The 24627-nt window shown below is 33.0% G+C and overlaps 1 protein-coding gene across 3 annotated transcripts in view; it reads right to left on the reverse strand.

Annotated features, from left to right (window-relative positions):
• Positions 1 to 24627, reverse strand: part of RSRC1 (arginine and serine rich coiled-coil 1) — a 346237-nt gene that overhangs the window by 52602 nt on the left and 269008 nt on the right. The window contains exons 7-8 of one of the 3 annotated variants that reach the window (XM_039857719.1): positions 18698 to 18766; positions 4909 to 6285 (exon numbers count right to left, since the gene is read on the reverse strand). The exons of 1 other annotated variant lie outside the window; for it this stretch is intronic. In XM_039857719.1, coding sequence (XP_039713653.1) covers positions 6116 to 6285; positions 18698 to 18766 — 239 coding nt within the window. In that variant the 3' untranslated portion in view covers positions 4909 to 6115. Of the gene's footprint in view, positions 1 to 4908; positions 6286 to 18697; positions 18767 to 24627 lie in introns of those variants that run through there. One more of the 3 variants, XM_039857717.1, reaches the window with a different exon arrangement.

Raw genomic sequence — 24627 nt, forward strand, 5'->3', positions numbered from 1 at the left:
TGTATAAAAATAAACTTACTCTTTTCCGTCTGTTTTTTCAGAACAACTTGGTTTTCAGACAGTTCTACCTTCAGATGAACAACATCAATTTTGATGCTTACTGTGCCCAAACCATTGATTATATGTGAGACCTTCTCTGAGTACTTTACCACTCTTGGGGTATGTAAATTGACTTTGAAGCACTAAGAGTAAATCAGAAATGTTTTTCCACACTTCAGTTCACATTAATAATGCTGAAGGAAGCCAAGCAACATTATATATATTCTAGTTAAGAATTCCTAAAAAAAAAGTCTATATTTGGAAAAGAGATTGTCACGTAATGCATAGACCTAAAGTTTTCTTGATAAAAATATGAACCAATTTAAAAAAGAGACTGTGATTTGTAGTAACACTGTGTTCAGATTAATAAATTAGTACTACATTGGGAAAATATCCAGTTTTCTCTGTAATTTTTATCTAAAAGATGGGTCTAAATGTTTTAAAAAGTTAAAAAAAACAAGACTGGGCAACTGATGGTCATTAAAATACTGAACATCATTAAATTTCAGCCTTGAGTGAATTTAACCTTAAGGTAGTATTTTTACTCTGTTCCATTAACTAAACAAACAAACGAAGAATCCTCTACTATGAGAGAGTCAGTCATTGAACCCTGTACAGAAGCAACTATTGTCCATTAACAAGAATTCTGTTTTGGAGTTCATGTTAAATATTAATTTCACAATTATGAAATAAGATTAATACTCCCTACCTTGCAGAATTGAGAAAAGTTAAACAACATAGGCTTGTGAAAGTTCACTGAAAATCATAAAATACTATACAAATAAAAAGAACAGCCATTATTATTATTATTGTTGTTGTTGGTGGTGGTGGTATTATTTCATCTCTGGTCTAAAGTGTCTCTCTTTCCATCATGGATTATAATTCTGAAAATACAAATTCCATAAAATTGCACAGGGAACCTCTTTATAAACAAATGAAATGATTTTCCACATATATAGTACTGGGAGTAAGTACTTGTATGGGTACAGCATTAAGCTCCAAAACTTGGACTACATCCTGTTACTGATACACACCTTATATCTCTGACAAAATATGCTGTCACTAATCTAAATAAACATCCAAGAATAGAAAAATGGTTAAGTTATAGCATATCTATAACTATGGACTATTATATAACTATTAAATTGTTTTCAAAGAGCTCTTAATAACATAAGAAAATATATAACTAGTGAAAAATGCAGAATAAAAAATTGTATGTATGTGGGGGGAGGGGTGAAAAGAGTAAGATGGATTTGTGAAGTGGGAGATGGCGCAAGGTGTGTTTATACTCCATTGGCAACTTTTTACTATGTAAAAATTTGGAGGCCTAGATAAAGTGGCCTCCCCTGCCTAGTAAGATCTCTCTCTTCTCCTCTCATATTTAAACTCACATACAGGCTGTATGATCTCAATATTGTAACAAACAAAGAAACAAGCAAAGAAATGTTAGAAAGATATGCCAAAATGTTAGCAGAAATTTTCTCTCTGGCTAGTAGGATCATGTGTATTTATTTCCTTCTTTATACTTTTATATATTGTTCACATTGCCTACAAATTAAGTCCATACTATTTTTATTAAAATATAATTATATTTAAAAGAATGACTAGGCAAAACAAAATGCAGTATACAAACTCAGGAGAGAAATTTTCAAAATAAAGTCTAAGTAGTATATCAATCCTCAATTTAGAAATTAAACACTTAGATTAAAATCTGGCAGTTTAAATCTTCTGGTCTTCATGCTTCCCATCTTGAAAAAGATGTATGAATGTAAAGGTTTTTGGGGGGTGGGAAATGGGGAAGAAAATATCCTTTTCAAGAGATATCATCACAGGATAACACAGTGGAAAATCATATAGCACAGTGGTCAAGATCTTGGACTCTGGCATTAGAATAGTACTCAAATATCTGCTTCTCCAATTTACTATCTGTATGAGCTACTATTATAAGTGTTGTTGTTATCGTAAATTGGAACACCATTTCTATACTAGAAGACATACACTTTAAACAATCTGGCAAGGAAAAAAACCCTATCTTTTAAATTTTCTTTCTTTTCAAAAGTCTGTTTATTCCAGATCTGGATTTTCATTTCTCAGATAATTTTATTTTTAAATTTTATTCAGAAATTTTAAGACTTGCAAGCACAGAAATAATTAAATATAGATTGGCTTCCAAAACATAATTAGATGAATTCAGGCCATTTCCATAACTTGGATTCAAGTTTATAATCTAAATCATCCTGATGTCAGATTTGGCTTAGTTATCAAATTCACATTAACATGAATTCCATTAGCGTTTAGTGATTTGTGTTGGAAAACAGTGGTAAAAAAGAAGGTACTTCTGACCTAGCTTAATAGACTCAAATGAAAGATGTGAAGAAATATATCACCTATATATATACTATACCAGTTATAAGCTGTAAATTTTACATTAATTAGAAACTTTACAGAGAATTATATACTAAATAAGGTCACATAATGTCCTCTAGAAATTCAAAGATACTTAAAGGGAAATGATCTATAAAGAGTTAAGAATTACTTAATGAGTTCATACAGGATGCTTCTAATTTTGAAAGGCTGAACTTCATTTTCTATTATTATGATATACTGACTTACCTTAAAAATTTACCTTAAGAAAACTCCAACTACATGTACAACAATTGACTATCTTAGCTTAACTATAATCATATGAAAAAGCAAGACATCTTTTCAAGCTTTTGTATTTAAGGTATAAGATCAATTTGGATAAGGGAGAAATATATATGAGAACTTCTTCCAGAGCCATGGTTTTCAAACTGAAAATGATGACCCATTCATTAGTAGGTGTTTTTTTTTGTTGTTGTTGTTTTATTTTGTTTGAAAGTCTAATACAATCAGGAAAAAATATTGCAGTGGATATGTATTTTTTTGTAAATTTTTTTCAGTTACATGTACATATGCATATGTGTAGCAGGTTGCAAAGTATAATGTACCTCACCATGTGTTCTATGTAAAAAAAGCTAGAGAGAAAAGTTGAAAGGATGAAGAAAGGAGTTGTTTTTTTTTTTTTTTCCAACAAGAGACTATTTTAAGTAGTTTTAGACAGAAAAGACTTATTTCAATCCACAAAGTAGATGCTGGTCAGTGGCATTTCTCTTAACATTCTAAAAAAGATAATGAATAGAAACCAATCTCACTCTGGAATTATAAAATAACCTGCATTTAAAAATCAACTTGATTTCAAACAATCATCTATAAATATGGTGGGTAGAAACAAAGACTGGGTAAAAGTAAATACAACAACAATTATTTGTCACACCTAGAATGTTACAAAATTTTTCTTTTTCACTGATCTATATTTTGGAGCTTATTTAGTGATGGTTCACAGAGTAGATTTATTATTCCTTGTTTACATAAATAAGTATTTTTGTTTTTTCCTCATGAATAACTCTCATGTGGTATTTTCTTGAAATGTCTTAGTGTGTTTTAGCTCAGAGATTAATGAGCACATATATCATCACTGTGGTGCTCTCTGCCTCGGTCAGCAGCACTATACAAGGCTGGTCCAAATTACAAATAATAACGGTTAAATCAGTTGGATAGAATTCAACAAGATGACTGAATCCTCTTCTTTATTGTTATGCCAACTATTTCTTAACATTCTCATAATGTTGTTGTGGCAATCTCTTATAGCCTTAGAGAGTCTGAGTCATCCAAAACACTGATCATACTGCTGACTTGCCTTCACTGGCAACACCCTGAGACTAGTTCTGTCTGTAGCAGGAAGTCCAGAAAGAGTCCTGGGACTCAGAAAGTGAAAGACTTAGCAACACAGGCTCAGGGGCTAGGACTAGCATTTCAAGCAACTCCCTTAGACATACAGTTTTGTTCCATGGCCTCACACTTTTTAAGCCTGGTTTCTAGTCAGACATTCCCCAAATCCTCTGCCTTAGCCTCTGTTTGGTTTTCTAGTCTAGGATTCTGATTTTTTATTACATGAGTTTCTTGAAATTCAGTTCTCTTCTAGTACAGTCTAACTTACAGTTCCACCTCAATCCCTCTTGCCCTATTTGCTGTGATAAATATCCAGATTGGCAGGGGATGACAGAGAATAATTTTTTTTCTTGACATCAGAGATAATTTCAGTTTGGTCCAGATGATAATCTTGGATTAATAATAGTTTAGAGTAAGGTGGAAATGTCCGGAATTGACCAAATGATGATTTTATATAAACAAATTTGGCTTTCTCTATTCTAAAACAGTGGTTAGTTATCTAATAATACTAAATCTGCACAAGTAATCAGGATTTCCACAAACTAATTTCTTTGAACAATATTTTTCACTCTGTTTCTTAATTTTATACCAAGTAAATTTCATTGGAAAAGCTGTAATTTTGAACATTTTCATCATATATTTTATATTACTCTTCCAATTTCCCCCCATCAGTTAGTAACACGGGTTTAGAAAATAAAAGACATAGAATACCATGTATTTTCATAAAAATAAAATAAACTTATATATACTTTCAAGAAAGGTCCATTACAGTAAAAATGGTCACATAAATATATTTCTAATATAAGGCTGGTTTTCTGTAAAACTTTTCAGTAACAGAATTCTTGGATGTCCATTCTGAACCTCTAAGAGCAGGGTTAAAGCTTGTAGTCTGCAAGTAAAGTGAAAAATATGTTTTGGAAAATAAAATATTTTGGGGATAAAATATTCTATTTAGAAACTAGGTTTGACTTTATTATTTATAACACATATTGATTAGTACGTAGTCAATAATTTAATGTCCTTAAAATATTTATCTCTGAATATGTTATAGCTATACATCTTATGGCCAAAGGCAGATTATAAGGTATGTTGTAGGAGATAAACATTTACACACTCTAATTGGATTTTGGTCATGTTTCTTTTATTAGAGATAATAATTTGTTATAGTGAACATATTCTGACATCATTAAAGTTATTCATAAGATTTGAGCCTTACTAATGTTAACAATTATGAATTACCAAAATTATTTGAATTTTATCTGTTTTCCATTAACAGGTAATTATTATTTCCAGATATTGATACTATAAACAAGACAGAGTGTTCTTACTTAGGCTGAGCCATAATCATCTTATATAAATAGATCCTGATTCATGCACTTGCTAATTTGTCTTCCTGATGTGAACACTGGCCTGTGTTTGATCTTTAGCAAATAGATATATCTCCTATTTCTGCTAAAAACTAAATGTAAGATGACTTGACTGGTAGATAATGTTGCCAGCTTATTCAACTCAGTATCAGTTTTCTATTCAATAAACAAGTATGCAGATGCTCTTGAACTTACAATGGAGTTACATCCTGATAAACGCATCATAAGTTGAAAATATCATAAGTTGAAAACGCATTTAATAAACCTACCCTACCCAACATCACAGCTTAGCCTAGTCTGCCTTTAACATGCTCAGAACCATATCCAAAAAATACTGGCAACGCAGTACACATAGTGTATTAGTTATTTAACCTCATGATCGTGTGCCTGACTGGAAGCTGTGACTCACTGCCACTGCCCAGCATCATGAAAGAGTATTGTACTGCACATCGCTACCCTGGAAAAAGATCAAAATTCAAAATTCGAAGTATGGTGTCTACCGAACACATAACGCTTTTGCACCATCATAAAGTCAAAAAATTATTAAGTCAAACCATTATAAGTCAGAGACCATCAGAAGATCTTTCAAACACAGTGTAAAAGCAGGCTTTGGCTAAAACCATTTTATTGATCTTTGCCATATTGTTTTATTTCCCTGAGAAGATAGTGACATGTAGTGTAAGACTTTGTATGGTATTAACTGATCCATCTTCAGCTTCTGATTTCATAAATAAACTCATATATGCGCCACAGGAGTCATGATTGCACCATAGTTTCCTTTAAAGTATTCTCGCAGTGGCACTTCTACAATTAGAAGATGTAGGAGTGAACTTTTGAAAGATAAGAGAGACTTTGAGAAGTTCAGCTTTCCCAAGGAGGAAAATCCAGCACATGGAGGAAAAATGAAAAAACCAAGACTAGATGCGCTTGAGACAGAAAGAGGAACTTTGCCAGTGCTGTCACTCCTTCTGTGGCAACACTGCACAGGGCTGAAGCAGCCAATGGCAAACTCTCTCGCAGGGGAAAAGGAGAGCAGTGAGGGCTTGGCTTCCCCAGCTGTGCAGGACGTGACTGGAGAAACTCATTTCTTTCCAGCAGCGCCCAGAGAATTGAGGTGAGAACTCCATGACTGCGGGGGGAAGGAGTAGAGGGAAAGGAGGCAGATAAGAATATTAGAGGGCATTAAAGGGATGCAGTTCTGGATGACTGTACTTATTAGGACCTTCAGCAGGAAGTAAGCTGATGAATCTATGGGAGAACCTCACCTGAGGATCCCTCACTAAGCCCATGGGCACCCGCAATGCTACGAGTGCTAAACCCACACCTCCATCCACTCTGCGGCCAGCTCCCTGAGTGAGCTCCCCAGTGCGGCAGTGAGTGTGAGCTCTGGTAAAGGGAGTGCTCTCAGAAAAACAGACCAGGCTCTGTGGGCAAGGGAGAAACCACAATCATGAGCTGCAGTGCCACCTTCTGGAAAACGAAAGAGAAGTTTCCAGCAGCCAGCCTGGTGAGTTGTAAGAGTGAAAGAAGACATAAAAGCTTAAGGATTCTGCCACAAGAGGGAGCAAGAAGTGTGAAGCACGTGTATCCATACAAAGTCAGAGAAAATCCCAGATAGAACAAGACCAACAAAAAGTATAACCCACCTGAAGGCAACTAGTACAGATCTGAAGAGCTGTATGCTACTTCAAATGTGAATGCAGCAACACAAAACTACAAGGAACATGCAAAATCAAGTAAACATGTCACCGAAAGATAACAATAATCCTCCAGTAACTGACCTCAAAGCCATGGAATTTTGTGATCTTGCTGATAAAAAATTTGAAATAGCTGTTTTGATGAAACTCAACAAGTTAAAGAAAACAGAGAAAGACAATTTGAAGAAATCAGGAGAGCAATACATGAACAAATTGAGAAACTTAACAAAGAGACAGAAATCACAAAATAGAACCAAACAGAAATTCTGGAGCTGAAGAATTCAATGAACAAAATAAAAAAAGAAAAAAAAATATGCAGAAGAGAGCATCTATAACAGAGTAGACTAAATGGAAGACAGAGTAAGTGAGCTATAGGTGAGAAACTATGAAATACCTCAATTAGAAAAGAACAAAGAAAAATGAATGAAAAAGAGTTTTTAAAACCTACACGATCCATAGGACTCCATCGAGTGTACAGATATTAGAATGCAGTAAGTCCTCACTTAACATCAATGATAAGTTCTTAGAAACTGCGACTTTAAGTGAAACAACGTATAACGAAACCAATTTTACCATAGGCTAAGTGATATAAAAAAGTTAAGTTCCTAGGGCATATTTCTGGTGACAAAAAATCACCAAATTTCTAAATAAAGACCCACAACATTTCTAATATTAAATGTTGAAGGGTGAGCTATCTATATATTTAAAAAGATTAATAAAAACAAGTCAGATTATTATTTTCCAATCCGCTTATTCCAGTTTGGGGTCGTGGGGGACCAGAGCCTATGCCAGTATCTCAGGGTGGAAGGCAGGAACTAACCCTGAATAGGATGCCATTTCATTGCAGAGGGTACTCACACACACACTTGTTCACTCACAGTGGGCAATTCAGACATGCCAATTAATCTAACGTGCTCATCTTTGGGATATGGGAAGAAACCAGAGTACCTGGAGAAAACCCATGCAGACATGAGGAGAACATTAAAACTCCACACAGACAGTGGTCCGGGCAAGGAATTGATTTTTCATGATGAAATGACATTGAACGAAATGATGTTATTCAAGGATTTGCTGTAATTGGGGTTCCAGAAGGAGAAGAGAGGGAGAAGAGGGCAAAAAGCTTTATTTAAAGAAATAATAGCTGAAAAATTCCCAAACCTGGGGAGAGAGTTGGACATCCCTGTTCATGAGGCTAATAGATCACTCTATTATCTCAATGCAAAAAGATCTTCTCTAAGACACATTATAATTAAACTGTCAAAAACAAAGATAAAGAGACAATCCCCAAAACAGCCAAAGACAAATAATGTTAACCTACAAAGGAATCTCCATTAGTCTATCAGCAAATTTCTCAGCAGAAATCTTACAGGCCAGAAAAGAGTTGGATGACATATTCAAAGTGTTGAAAGAAAAAAATTAGCAGCCAAGAATACTCTATACTGCAAAGTTATCATTCAGATATGAAGAAGAGATAAAGACTTGCCCAGACAAACAAAAGCTGAGAGAGTTCATTACCACTAGATATGCTTTGCAAGAAACGCTAAAAGGAGTTCTTCAAGCTAAAAAAAAAAAAAAGATGTTAATTAGTGACATGAAAACATACAAAAGTATAAAACACACTGGTAAAGATAAATGTACTGTCAGATTTAGGAAACTAATTCTGTTATATATGGTGTGTTAACTATAGTATTAAGGTTAAAGGAAAAGAATATAATTAAAAATGACTGTAGCTACTATAATTGGTAACGACATATGGGTAGAGGAACTCAACAGACATTTTCCCAAAGAAAACACCCAAATGGCCAACAGGTATATGAAAAGATGCTCAACATCACTAATAATTAGGGAAAATGCAAACCAAATCCACGATGAGATACCACCTCACATCTGTTAGAATGGCTACCAACAAGAAGAGACAAAAAGTGTTTACTAGGATGTGGTAAAAAGGGAACCCTTTTGCACTGTTGGTAGGACTGTAAATTGGTACAGCTACGATGGAAAACAATATGGAGGTTCTTCAAAAAATTGAGAAAAGAACTACCATCTGATCCAGCAATCTCATTTCTGGGTATATATCCAAAGGAAATGAAAACAAGGTATAAAAGATATCTTCACTCCTATGTTTATTGCAGCATTATTTTCAATAGTGAAGATATGGAAACGACCTAAGTGCCAACAAGTGAAAAGATGTAGTACATCCACACAATAAAATATTATTCAGCCAAAAGACAGAAGAAAATTCTGCCAACATGGATGGATGTTGGAGGCATTGTGCTAAGTGAGATACATCAGACAGACAATGACAAATACTGTGTGATATCGCTGACATGTGAAATCCAAAAGAGTCGCAAAAACACAGAGAGTAGAATGGTGGTTACCATGGAGTAAGGGAGATGTTACTTACGGGTACACACTTGCAACTAGCAGATAGGTAAGTTCTGGAGATGTAACGGACAGCATAGCGAGTATAATCAACAACACTTTATTATAAACTTCAAAGTTGCTAAGAAACTAGATCTTAATTGTTCTCATGACAAAAAAGAAATGATAATTATGTGGCATAAGAGGAGTGTTAGCTAACACTAGGTAGTAATCATATTGCAATGTATGAATGTTATGAAATCAATACACTGTATACCTTGAACTTATACTATTATGTCAATTATATATCAATAAAGAAAATTTTATTGTTTTTAAATTACTTTTGTATGGGAGTTAGATTTCTTTTATTAGATATTTCATTTTTATGTTAAGAAAGAATACAATAGAGAATCTCATCTTTTTACTAAAATATCTAGGATGCTCTACAGGTAAAAACAGCTACAATCTTATACAAAATTGAAGTACAGTAGAACTAATTCTTAAATAATACATACTACCTCACAGGTGCTATTCTAAGTGCTTCACGTCTATTAAGTCCAGTGAGTAGCTTATTGTATAGATGAGGAAACTGAGGCAAAGGTTAAGAGTATATATCTAGTAAGCAACAAATTGAATCTTAAAAGTTTCAGAGAATCACTTTTTAAAAATTGAATTTATTGAAATGGTATTGGTTAATAAAATTCTATAGGTTTCGAGTGTACAATTCAATCTTTTTTAAAGCAGAAAAATGTAACATCTGCTTTCTTATAAATTTGTGTCTCATTTAGTAATCTCCAATTTATTTAATAACTGTATATTGTCTTATACTCTTTGCTACCATGTCAGGTACATTACTCATACCTTCCTAAACTGACTATAAGTTCCTTGAGAGTAAGAAAGAACCCTGTCTTTCATTTCTGCATCCCTCAGGTGCATACTCTGGTGGGTATGCAAAATTGTGCTAAAAAATACACCTTGTATTAGAAAATGCTTCTGATTACCATCACTGTTGAATTCTGGGAGTAATCATAGGTTAATTTGAGAAGACAGAAGCTGTAAGTATCAGAAAGTTTGTGGCTCAAAATATTTAGGGTGTAGAAATACATGCTTCTTTTCATACCTATGAAAATTGCATAGTGCTTAATTTATACCACAGTCCTTTAACATCATTTATTATTTCACTCATCTATACTGTCAAATAGCCGCAATACCTAACAAAATATATATTGTTTAAATATCCAGCAGATGGGATGACAGCTAGCTTTCATTTTTTTTTTTTTTTTAATTAACATTTCCTTTAGTGAAGGGTCTGCTGGTGACATTTTCACTCAGTTTTTACACCTTCATTCCTGAAGAATATTTTTGCTAGGTTTAGAATTTTAAGCTTGCAGTTATTTTCTTTTAAGAATTTAAAAATATCATTGTACCAGGTATTGGAGTAGATAAGTCTTCCTAAATGTTTTTGTAGAGAAATCAGCTTCTGGTCTTACATTTGTTCCTTTGAATATAATCCATTTTCTCTGCTGTTTTAAAATTTTCCCTTTGTGTTTGGTTTACGTAACTTTTATTGTAATGTGCTTAGGTGCGCTTTAATTGTATGTATCTGGATAAGAGTGTCTAGTCCTTTATTAGTTTGTACTTTGATGTGTTTTGAAAGTTTTGGAGAATTTTCAGCCATTTCCTGTTAAATATTGCTTATCCTAAATCTCTTTTTCTGGAACTGCAATTATATTAATTGTAAATCTCTTCATCATATTCCTTATGTCTCTTAGGCGCCTTCCTGTCTTTTCTTTGCTGTTGTTTTTCAGTGCTTCATTCAAGATGTTTTCTTCTAGTCTATCTTTCAGTACCCTAATTCTTTTTTCTGTTCTGCCTTGCTGAAACTTAAGCCCTCATTAAGTTCTTAATTTCAATTAATGTACTTTCAGTACTTTTAATACTTTCTTTTAATTTTCTTAATAGTTTCCAATTCTTACCTGAAATTGTCTTTTATTTCCCCAAGTTAAGCAAAGTGATATTAAAATCTGCATCTAACGACTCCATTATTTTGATACTCTGTTTATCTATTCCTATTGACTGTTGTTTCTCTTGCCCTTTTGTTTCTCGTGATTCTTCATCTTCTCCTGTTTCTTCATATGCCTGGTTATTTTTAATGGATGTCATATAGAAACAATTGTAAAGATAATTTGAGGCTTAAGATAATGCTACCTTCTTCCAGACAATTGGTAATTGGTTAGAGGCAGCAGTAATCTTAAATCATCTTAATTCAATCAGAAATTGACATGAATCAAAGCTAAGCTTCAGTACCTACTGGGCCTGTTTATTTCTGGGTTCATTCTCACATTTAGGGAGTTATCTGAGTCTAATCCAAAGTCTGGTGATTTTATCAGTCTTCCTTTCCTTGACTGGCCCTGAACTCTAGATTTTGTCCCCACAGCTTCTTAAGTCTCTCAAAAGTTCTGCCCAGATTCTTAGCCTTTTAGTGACCTCTTCAAGAATTGGCAGACTGATGCCATGACTGGAATCATCTCTAGGGGAAAACTGGCTCCAAATGTTGAGCTCACTTTTCTTTCCTGGAACTGGGACCCATACTTCTCTATTGCCTAATTAACTCTCTGATGCCTTCGAACACATGTTTTAATATTTTGGCCAGCTTTTCTAACTGTTCTCAGAAGGAGGGTGGGTTCGAATAAGCTAGTCCCACCACATTATCTCCTGTCCATAAGTTTCGATACATGGTTTTATATTTCCTAGTGTGAATTCTTTTTTCACCAAAGAATTATTGAGGAGCACTTGTTAAGGTGTTTTTAAAATTAATAACAAAAGAGCAACAACTAATATTTTATAAAGTCTATAAAATGGTTTCAAATCTACTATACTACAACTATATTCTTATATAATAGGTAGATTATTATCATCCTTATTTAGTAACAGATGGGGAAAGTGAGTTTAAAAGGTTCATTTAAGGTTACATAAAATGAGAAAACATGAATCCTTATTTGAATTTACTGTATTTTATTATTTTTCATGCTTACTTCCTGTCTTCCTCTTCTAGAATGTAAGCTCTTTGAGTACAGGGGCCTCAACTTCCTTTTCACTGCTCTATTCATATGGCTTAGAACAGTGCTCAGAATGTACTGGATGATCAGGATATTTTTTGAATTGATAAAAGAATGAATGGTAAAAGGATGATCATTATACTCTTTTGTGTAGCAATTCTGAGTAATAAAAATTTCTATTTATACAGTACTATGTAGTTATAAAGTGATTTTCAAATACTATATGCCATTTCTATTTGTAACAACTGTAGGCATATTTTATCATCTGCCTTATTTTAGAGTCACAGTGAAGTTAAGGAACTTAGTCACAGAGCCAGTAAATGGCAGAGCTGGGGCTAGTTCCATTCAAGTACAACTGACTCCTCATATTGCAATGGCTTCTCTAGGTTACTCCCAGAATTGCACTCCTGTGGGCATTCAACATGTATGTCAGCCTCCTAATGTTTAATTTATATCAGAAATATTTGATTAAAAAAAAATGCTGTAGTCTGAGTTGGACTTGAACGTAGTGTGTGTAGAACGCCAAAAAAATTTAAATTGTTAAGGAAATATATGATGGTCACTCACTAGAGGCCTAGTAATTGTTAAATAAATATCAGTGTATCTGCATTCCACATACCTGAACATCTCATTTAAAATAAGTAAAATGTGATCTAAATCTGTTTCCAAGTCCATACAGAGTACAGCTGGATGCATATGAAGCAAAACATTATTAATGAGCTATTAGGAAAATAAGGAAGGAGCCTTTGCTCTGTTAAAAAGTTAGTTAAAAATGATTTAGTACACATTTACTGGAAGCTTAAAAATTGAGCAATAAATAGGTGATGCTATGTAATATGACACAGATAAAACTATATACAAAAAAAAAAAAAAAAAGGTTAAAATTATTCAACAATTAAGTTCTTGCCGACTTGGAATCAAGGGGACTATAAAGGCCAAGTCACTGCTGAGAGAGATAAGACAGATGGCTAGGCTAAACTGTTTGTTCTTCAGTGATTTTTGACTAAATAAGAACTTGAGGAAAAACTATGTGATAAAGTAATGCATTCAAACTAAGCAGATTAATTTACTCAAACAGCTCTCCAATATATAAGCTAATGTGTTAAAACACTATACAGATATTTTTTAAAAAAATACTACATTAGATGTAGAACTATTAAATCCAATATATGAGAACATAAATTTCCTAAAAGGCTATTTAAAATCTAGGAATGGATTTACTACCTAATAAAGTAAGACAAAGAGGGGAAGGAGTAAATTTTCAAAAATTTCAAAAAAAACCTAACAAGGAAATAATATTACAGTGGGCAGCCAATCCAGGACAAGACAAAAAGGACGATTCTTATTTCTGTCTAACTTACTTATATCAACATGCTGACTGAATAAACAGTGACTCCTAAATGATAACATGGCATCTGTTAACTTTATCCTTCTAACTTTACTCTAACCTTCTTATAAAAAGTCTCTGGAGGGAATAAAGGATACTTTGGAACCCCAAACATTCATCTTCTTCTCTGGTCTTAGGCAAGGAACCACACTGGAGGGAAAAAAAGTTCTCTCCCGAGTGTGGTAAGACTCAGTACTACGAGTACTTTAGGCTAGTGACCTTGAAGCACTGAGAGAGCTGGGACCTCTGAGAAAGGGACCTGAGAAACTAGATGCTTAGGTCTGGCTCTGGTCCAGGTTCTGAAGTCTGGTATGAATTTGACAAGTAAGTGTATAACACAGACTAGCCAGTTACTAGGGAGAAAAGCAGATAGAGATTATGAAAAAGGTCATGGACACTCTGACAAAATGTTCCTCTGACTGGAGTACCTCATCTGTTGGGTGCCCCAGAAACCCAAGTGAGGAAACCTAATATGGCTACAAATCCGAGGACACGCAAAACACAGTAAATAAATGCTTAAGAGCGAGAGGGCAAGATCCAGAGAGGAAGGCAGAAGATAGAGGAAGAGTTAATTAAATCATATTTATTTGAACACTAATTGTAAGCGTTGTGATTTATGTAGGCTGTTTAAAGAGGGGGAATGTATATTGGAGTCACAATGTCTTTGTGAACTAGCTTTGCCACCTACGAGCTAGAAAGAAGTTATTAAGCACTCTGTGCTTTAGTTTCCTACCTCTCCTATAGGAAAGAGACAATAACAGCACAAATCTCAGAGAGTCCATAAGGATTAGGAGAGTTAAAATATGTAAAGAACATTGCCTGGCCTCTGTGTTTCCTTTCAGCTACTAGTACTTTTACCCCTACCTTTGCCAAAGGATTAACAACAACAAAAAAGATGAAGTTAAGGCTAATCTTTTTACCTCTTGTCAATCAGATGTGGCAAAAGGTTTGATGAATTTCAACTTAAACAAATGAGACTTGAACTATCTCATATTATGTTCATATTATCACTGTCCAACTGTCCACCATTTCCATGAATAATTTAGAATGGTATGCCCAACACTTTTGGAAACAAAAATATTTAAAGTAGAAAACTAACAGATGGGCAGAGCTATTCTGAATAAACACAAGGGGAAAAAGAATTCAAAAGCTACTATACTGATGGAACAAATAAGAAATTCATATTAGAGAGAAGTCAAAATGCAAAGAAAGATTATTATGCTTGTAACTGGATTTAAAACATAATTAGAACCCTTAAATGCAAACTATGTTAAATATAAAAACAAAATACAGAAAACCTAAGCAGTTATGCCAAAGCATTCAATAATACAAAAAAGAAATCAAAAGGATAAAAGTTGAAATGATTGTTAATAAGATAGTCTGAACATTTTCAAACACCTACAGAGAAAAAGCAAAAGTCAAAGCCAAGCATTTATTAGGTTAAAGAATAAGAAAGAAAACAGAATTGAAAGATTTTATACTATTCATTTTTGCCTCAACTATAATATAGGATTTTTTTAAAAAGTGCCTATTTTTATAGAAGGAAGCTGTAATCCTAAACTTTAAATATAGAGTTGACTTTTACTACTAAATAATGTAACCTTTACATAATTCGACTGAAATGGAAAGAGTTAGACAGTAAAAGGTTCAAGAAAGAGGGTCCACACTAATGTACTAGTGATATTCAGTAAATGGAAAATCTACTGAGCAGTAGAAGGACCGTGAAGAGCATGCTAAATGGGACCCCACTGTTTAAAGGGTAGAAGGCAAAGCAGTTACTCTGTACAAGTTTTGGAGAGTAGCCTGACTTTTATCCTGGATACAATACTTGCAAATATAATTATGATATTGATTGAAGAACACTCAAAGGAAAAGGCTGCGTAACAGTCAGAATGTATTTGCAAGGCACAGATCTTGCTATGCTAATACGATAGCTTTTTTGAGCTAACAGAGAGTAGATAAAGGGAACTGGGCAGATAACAGCTATCTACATTTTAACAATACTTACAACCCTCTGGTGCGTATCAGCATGCTGAGAAATTAAGGAATGAACTGTATAAATGATGTGATGGAGTAAATTACTAGTGGCTTATAGACTGGAAATATAAGAATATTATTCTTTCAGTTGCAGAAATATATACACATACACGTGCAGATGTATCTCAGTTTTCAATGTGCAGCTTGATTAATTATATGAAGTAAAATAAATGTAGCTTATACATTAATCATTTTCAGGAAAGTTAATTTGATAACATTCAAGTCTCTAGACAATTCATAAGAAAACAATTTTGGAAGTAAACAACAACAATCTAGCTAGTGATTTACTTTTACCTACAAAGTATAAACAAAGAAAACCTACTGAATGAAACACATGTTTTATCTATTGAAATTAGTGTCATTAGGTTATTTTAGCAGCAGAATTTTCCTTCAACATTTGTGGCAATAATTTTCCTATGATTTTTCTTTTTGGATGCACAGAAAATTCCATGAGCTAAGGTAAAGGCTTGATAAATCCATATTAGCAAATTTTGATAGTATTTTGAAATTCCTTGGTTTCTTTTTCAATGGCTATACTTCTTTTACAAAATAGACTAATGTGTGAAATTCTGTCTTAGAAAATGGACATTAGAGATGCGTTATCCTTTCTTTTTGTTGTTGTTGTTATATTTCTTTTTTATTTTCTTTTTAATTGTTTAAAATTTATTGGGGTGACATTGGTTAATAAAATTATATAGGTTTCAAGTGTACAATTCAATAATACATCAGATGTATATTGCATTGTGTGTTCACCACCCAAAGTCAAATCTTCCATCACCACATATTTGACTCCCTTTACCCTTATCAATTAGGTTATTTGGAATCAACTGCAAGCTTAAGATAAATTCCTTAAGCATAGATTTAAAAGAATGAAAAATAAACTGGTCATTCATTAATTCTTTTACATAATAATTAAGAAACCATGTAGGTACTAAGTCCTGTACAATCTTAGAGTCTATACTCTAGTAAGGATGACAGACTTACAAAAGTGCTAATTAAAACAGCTATGATTAGAGGGATGTGCTTTTCCAACAATTCTCAGGTATTGAAATGGAAAAGGTTACTGTATATCACAGACTAAGTACAAAGTCAGTGTGACTTACTGAAAATCTAAATGAAAGAATACTTTCAAAAGAATTACAATATAACATTCAAGTATCTATAGTTACTTAAGAAAATTTTAAAATATCCTTTTAAAGATGTTTAGAAGTAATTTAATGGAAAAAAAAGAGACTATTAGAAATATCAATTGTTACCATCTAAATGAAGGGTTCTAAAGTCTTTAAAAAGTTTCTTTCACTCGGGTAAGCATTCATATTATATATTTTTCAAAATAATAAATCACTTAGAAATATCAATATCTGTAGTGATCATATCAGTGCCATCCTTTTTCAACTGATTATGACTCCAATTAAGATTTGAATTAATAGGATTAGACTAATAACTACTGCAAGATATATACACTGTGTTGGTTAGTAAAAAGTACCACACTTGTAATTTACAGTACCATAGTGTTTTATAATGGCTATTTTGTTATTAATTAATTACATTGATTGGAATACCACATAACATATGAGCACTCAAATATTATAATTTGCTTAGACTATTTTGCATCTAGTAGTATATCTATTTGTACTATGGGCGACCATAAGCATAACTGAAATCAGATAAATTGCTTCTACTAATAACGTCAAAATGTGCACTTCAGAAAGACAAAAGACTTCCACTGAGGATTCCTGCGGTTAAAATTTACTTGTTTTCTAAATTTACCATAAAATTAGTTGATCTAGGACAAGGACATAAAGTTAGGACTCGTGGGGGTGAAATAAAGTGAGAATACTATACATGTATATCTATAAAATAGTCCACGTTTAGTTTGAATATACTTATTCTGTAGGGTTCTGCCACCTAAATCTATAGAGGTTGGGTTTTTTTTTTCTTTTTATTTGCTTCAGGGACATGGCTCTGATGGAATACTACTAGGAAGAATTCTAAACCATCATACTCAAACATTTTAGGTACTACTGGGTCTTAGCTCGCAATTGGAAGTTGAGAGTGAAAAGTTTTTCCTGGTTGTCATAGTAAAAGATAGGTACTATGGGAAAATATTCAATTTTCAGATTTAGACAAGAACACTCAAAGCCAATATTTTGGAACACATTATTAGGCTTCAACTTCATGAAAGCTCACAGAGAAAACAGTTACTCTGCTAATTAGCCAATAAAGTGATATGACTGCCAGTCGAAGTGAATCATCAGCTTAACTCATTGAGAAAGATTTGCCTGAATCTTGCTCAAAGTATTACAGTTTAAGACAGTATATATAAAGCTTCCGTGAAGGAAAAACACAAAATCTTCACTCACATAAATCATAGCAAACTCAAGGTGAAGTAAAAATTTGTTATGGGCGATAAAAATGTTAGATTTCTTTGCATAATATTTTTGGGTGGTGGCTTCAATATTATTAAAAGAAAACATTTAATCCAAAAAATTAAGATGTGAATTTCTTAATTTGAACTATGACTATTTCGGACATTTTTTGTATTTTGTTGTTCTCTCTTAAGAGCTTCTTTATTTAAAGTTTTTTTTGGCCAGGGGACTTTTCTTTATCACTGCTAAAACTTCTCAAAATGTACAGATAAGTTCAATACATTTTTTATGACTGATTCTAACAATTTGTTCACTATAAAGATAAAAGTCAGAAGGAAACAAACCAACACCAGCTCTACTTCATGATTTGATATCTTTCTAGTTTCCTCAGAACATATACTAGGATGCTTATAAACTAATGTCATGCTAATGTTAACTAATGTTAAACATTAATTAGTTTCCAAGATCTTGAATATAGTGTGATATTGTGTCACAGTGTAGGCTCGTGACATAGTATGAGGTGTCCCCTAATGTGATTATATCCTAAAGTTTATTCAGAGAATGAAGAGAATCATGCAGTGACTCCTCACTGTAATGACTGCTGTGAAACAAAACGAACATATGCGCTTACCTTCCTCCTTTCTTCTCTTGGCTTCTTCTTCGTTTCTTTCTTTGGCTTTCAATGCTTCATCAGCTTTTGCTGAAACGAAAACAATAAAATGTCTGCACTTATTTTATGTCTCTATCACAAGTGAAAATATTGGGGAAAGAGAAAAGAAATTCCTTACATGTTATTTTGTGAAGGAGTCAGAAGAAAAAAGCAAAATGGCTGAAAACCTGAAATATATCTTTCACAATCCTTATTCAGTATATTTAGAATATTTATTTAGAATCTTTGAAGCTTATTTCAAGCTAATCTCTGTACAAAAAGGAAAATGGAGTTAAGCAACATAAGTTTAAACAATTGCATATGAAAAGTGGGAAAAGCTGTTGGTCATCTGATTTGTCAGTGCAATGTATCTGCTTTAAACTTCAGAGAAAAGTTCGTAAGCCACAACTCATATTTTAAATATAAGAAGCTTACAATATCTTTGGAACAGTATCAAATTAGGTAGCATATTATTTTTTTTCATTGCATATCATAGTAGCAGTTCTTTATTCATGTTATGACAGCATTTGGTAAAAAGAATCTTTTTCCCTCTAGAAACCTCTTCCCTTATTACTTAATTATCTACTAGTTGCTCAACTGCAGGGGTTTTCAAACACTTTACTACAGATGTTAAAGAAGATTAAAAATATACAGCACAGTAACAAGGGACTATCAATATACTCTGTAAATTAATTAAATTTCTGTTCTAGCACATCATTTATTCCAAAGCATTAACGTCTCAAAGGAGCGATTCTCCTTTATTGCCGTCTCACTGCCTGATGAGTGAACTAAGTGAAAATAAGTCTCTAATAGCATTATAGTTGATGAAATATTAAGTTAAAAAAGTATTGCCTCGTCAAAAAAAAAAAAAAAAAAAGAATCAAACTGTGCCAGCATTAAACTTTGGATGAGCTTTTATTATAATGATAACAGCAATGCAAACTGTGATTTAAAAAAATAAGCATACTATTCTGTTTTTGCTGCATATATTTTTCTTATGCAAAATCAATGTATCCTTTAGAAGTATAAAACCTGGCTTAAAAGGGGAATTTAAAGACAATACACAACACATACTCTTTTTCTTCAATTTTGAATTTTCTTCATCAATATCGATGCTTTCTTAAAATATAAAACTTATATAATGGTGTTGTGAAGTGCTATATCGAATAACGCAGACATCTGTTTCCATTTAAAAGCTTTAATACATACTTAGAATGCATTTAAAGTCATGAAATATTAAAACTTTTATGCCACTCTGTATCACTGCAAGAATCTATTAAATTAGATAATAAAAACAAACCACCAGTAACTCTAAAGACTTTTACTTCATTTACACTTTATTCTCCCTAGTAGAAGGACAAGGATAATAGAAATTCCATTTAAATTCAATTTTGGTTATATGTGTAATTGTAGATATACCCCTTGAGTCATGTAAAATGCTCAGCTTATGTTTCTTTCAAATTATCCCGCTCAGATTCACATTCTACTCCTTACAACCATCTTCAATATGTATTAGCAGTGCTCATTAGACTGAAATTTAATAATGCAAACATCAGGTGGATTTCAAGAACCCCCATTAACAACGTAAGATGGATTGCTTATATATAGCTCTTGGGCCAACTGGGCACAATTTAAATTCAATAAACTACCCTGCCTAAATCTGATTTATCTATTTCACTATGCTGGTTTGTCCTTTCTTACTGATTTGTCGCTATACATGGACAATTCATTGGAATATTGTTTTATATGTTTTTTTAAAACTGCAAATCGCTCTTGTGCTGTGGTTAAATAATTTATCTAATTGAACTTCATGCTGTCAAATCAAGATTCCCAAGTATGTATGTGTGTATACATAAATAAAAAAAAACCTGGATTACATCGAAATAGCATATATAATAATTTTAAAAGGACATATTTGAAAATTTTACTAATAATCAGTATGTTCGCTACAAAGAATCTAAATGAATTCACTTGAAGAAAATTCATTTATTCAAATGGAGATATCAGGATAAACTCCCCATTGATTATTAAAGGAATTTGGAAGAAACATTCTTTTTTTTCTGCTTTGATATTATTATTTAAATTTGAATAGGGAAGAACATGTAGTCATTCATATATGATTTAATTTATATATATTTTTAATATTCTCTAAAAGGTGACAATCCCATTCTACAGATGGAGATATTGAATCTCAATAGCTGAACCACAAAATATGATACCAAAGAACACAACTGGTAAGTGGTAAGACCTATTATTATGATTCATGATCATTACCTTTGGATTTTACAGCTAGATCTACTATAAAGCACATCACTTACCAAAAGTACTTATATCTTCCACTAAACTTGTTCACAACTTCCGATCCCTTGGTTCTTCCAAACTCCCCCAGGCTAACAGTCTCCTTCAGGATCTGCTTCCTTCCCTAGCCTGAGACAATCATTTCAATTCCACACTTATAAAACTCATTTCCCTGATTCCTTTGTTGTTTTGCCAAGCTGTTACCAACACATCTGACCATTTCTTTTCTATTTTTGCTGTAGAGGCTCCCTACAAAACGGTATATAAATGTTATTGGCTCTACTAAAAACCAATGATTTAGAAATCAGTATGTATCCTCCCGTGTTGTTCCTCCTCAGTCAGCATCCACAGTTGGTTTCCAGTCTCATTTCCTAGAACTTACTATGCTTTTCTTTACTAAATGCACCAATAACCTCACACCAGCTCCCCTAACTCCCTTATATTTTCACAGCCTCACCCTCATTCACCTCCAAACTTTTAAGTTAATCAATCCTTACTTCTTTTTTGCCTTGTTTTAGAAAGTAAATCCATCCTTCTGTGCTTTAGGATCTATTCCTTTCCATATCTTTTAGGGCTCCTTCTGCTTCTTAAAGTTCAAACTCACTCTTCTCTATCCTTAGACTATAAATATGTTCAAGACTCATATATACTGTACAATATTAACTCTTCCTTCAATCAGGGTACTGCCCATAGATTTTGCCCTCATGGCTTTTGCAATGGTCCCTAAAAACTCTGTAATAGCAAAATGTAATGGTTATCTCAGTCTTATCCTGTTATAGTCTTTTTTTTTTTTTTTTAAAGAAAAAACAGCTAACCGACCACATCTTTATCAAAATGTTCTCCCAATTCTAGTAATTCTTTGTCAACCTTTTTTTTGGCTACTATCTTTTACTCATCTTTTACTTCCTGGAGTTCTGTTCTTAGGCATTCTACAGAAGTCTAAAATGTAACTCATATGTCTATCGCAGTCCAGTGCTGGCCCCTCTCTTGATCATCAGAACTCTTTTTCCAATTACTTCCTGGATATTACCACATAGATATTTCAAAATCATGTCCATGACTGAACTCATAAGCTTTTTGTTGAACATGGTGCTCTTCTCTTGGTATTTCCCATTTTCTCTCAGGTTATAAACATTTGTGACCTTTTTCTCCAAATCTTATCATCATGCAGGGCATCTGAATGTCCAGGAGTTCCATCACAGCTACTCCACAGATTATCTCTAGAATTTATTCAGTCCTTTCCATTTTTTCATTGCCAGTAATCATGTTCTAAGCTTCATCTCTTTTCACTGTGAATAAGAAAGAAGTTCTTATTTGATCTCTTTACCTTCATCTTATTCCCTCCTATGAACTCTCTTTATTACCACCAGTGCAAGGAATGTGTTTTTTGTTTTATATTCCCAGTAAGCACAGTATCTAGAAAACGGAGATGCTCAATTGTCAAATGAATGACTGTACCATTCTAAAACACAAATATGATCATGTCAGTTCCTGCTAAAGCTACCTCCGTAGGCATCCTTTTGCATATATATATACAAATCCAATCTCCTTAGATGCCTTCTAAAGCCCTTCCACAACGTGATCTCAATGTAACTTTCTAGCTTCATCATTTACCACTCCTCCTTTATCACTTCAAGGATTCGTGGCCTTGCTAGGCCATTCTGCCTTGTTTGTATTGTCATGCCTTTGTTCTCGATGGGGTGCCTACCTCACTTTCTCGCTGAGAAAATTTTACCAGAAAAGTTTTAATTCAGCTGTCTCCCTCTCCTGTGAAACCTTCCCTGATCAACATCCCTTGTCCCCAAGTGGATCTAATTGCTCCCTCCTGTGTTAGAAGATCTATCCGAGAAATTTTCCCTGAACGTAGTGGAAAAGAATTAAGAGATTTACACATAGGAGAAAAGTCAAAAGACAACATCATCAATCTCATTATCAAAGTTAACATTTATTGAAGATTACTTTGTGCCTTTGTGTTTGTACATGTGTATGTATTTCACTGAATTCTCAAATTGGCTCTATCCCCATTTTATAGCTAAAAAACCTGAAGTATAGAGAAAATAATTTTTCAAGGTCCCAGAGTTAGAAGCACAGAGAAAAGAACCATATGTTCCAACATCTATCTAAGAACATATTGTGAAAGACTATAAAACCATTAAAAGAATGAGATAGACTTGTATGTACTGACAATATGGAAAGATCTTCAAGAGAAATATTAAAAGAGCTAGATGAATAACAATATATAACATGATTCCATTTACTAAACAAAACAAAACAAATTACATGAGTATATACATAAATGCATAGAAAGAGAACAAGAAGTCTGCAAGGAGAACTCCTAATTTATTTGCCTAAGCTCAAATGTGGCAGAGCATGGTTTCTACCCAAATCCAACAGGTGTTCTCTTTATTATATTACCTTTATCTAAAAATATATATGTACTCTAGTATTCAATATAAAAAATTATGAAAATTATTCTTTCAAAATACTGAAGTTTTATAATGCTCTAATATAAATTTTGAAGTCCAGAGACAAATGTTCTAATGGACTATAAATAAAAACATCTAACATCTTGCAAAAATGTGTATTTTCTCCTTATTTAAGTTTATTATAAGAAGAGTGCTTTTTACACTAAAATTAAAAAATGACCAAGATACTTGGAATGATTGTAATCAGAGCACTAGTATTATATCCAGCACTGCCATCCCATCCTTCACATGTATACGAACTTTATTGGATTTGTCATCAAAATACATTTGAGAAAATTTTCTGATATTTGATTCGTTCCTACTATATTTACAATGAGTGGTACGTGTTTATTCAGTTTAAATGTTGTCATATGCTTTAAAAAACAGTGTGAGGAGAAGTAATACAATATAAGTGTAATTTCCCAAAGAATTCTAAGTATGAATATTTTATCTACATAAGTTATTACTATTTATATTTTATTGATGGAGAAATAAAGGGCCCAAGAAAGTTAAATAATTAGTCAAAGGTCAGAATGGCCAAGATATAGGGCCTGTGAATTCTAGTTTAATGCCTTTTTAAGGCTATTTCTTACCTATTCATTCACTTGGAAGCAAATAGCAACCAAAATTAGAGAATAATGAACTGCTTCCATGCATAAGTTACTGTTTATGAAGAAACTTTTAACTGAATATACTTTATTCAAAATCACATGGAAAATCAGAAGAGGCCTCTTAATTTGTAATAACCATTAAGATATGCTTATTGATTTCATATATTTAAGGTGACATGAGAAAATGGATTTAGAGAGTTTCTCTTCATTGCACTATGTTAAATTCCACAAGCATTTAGGTCTGAAGAAAATTTCAGTAATTCTGAGATTCCCCCCACCACATCATTTTCCAAAATACCTAAAGCGGCACAGTGATCAGTGATTCCAAAGTACATTCTTCAATAATTCCTGTGTCTCTTAAAAGTACCACCACCATAAACGATGGCTCTAAGTAAGAACGTGCCCAAATTAAGACATTCCCAATTTGCATGCTATGTGTTTGTATTTACATTTAGTATTTAATTTCCTTTTAATTTTTATGTTGAAGGTTAATGTAGTTTTCATTTTAACCTGTAGAAGAAAAACCAGGTAACATTTT

This window comes from Pteropus medius, unplaced genomic scaffold (assembly GCF_902729225.1).
Source record: "Pteropus medius unplaced genomic scaffold, Ma_sr-lr_union100, whole genome shotgun sequence".
Lineage (NCBI taxonomy): Eukaryota > Metazoa > Chordata > Mammalia > Chiroptera > Pteropodidae > Pteropus > Pteropus medius.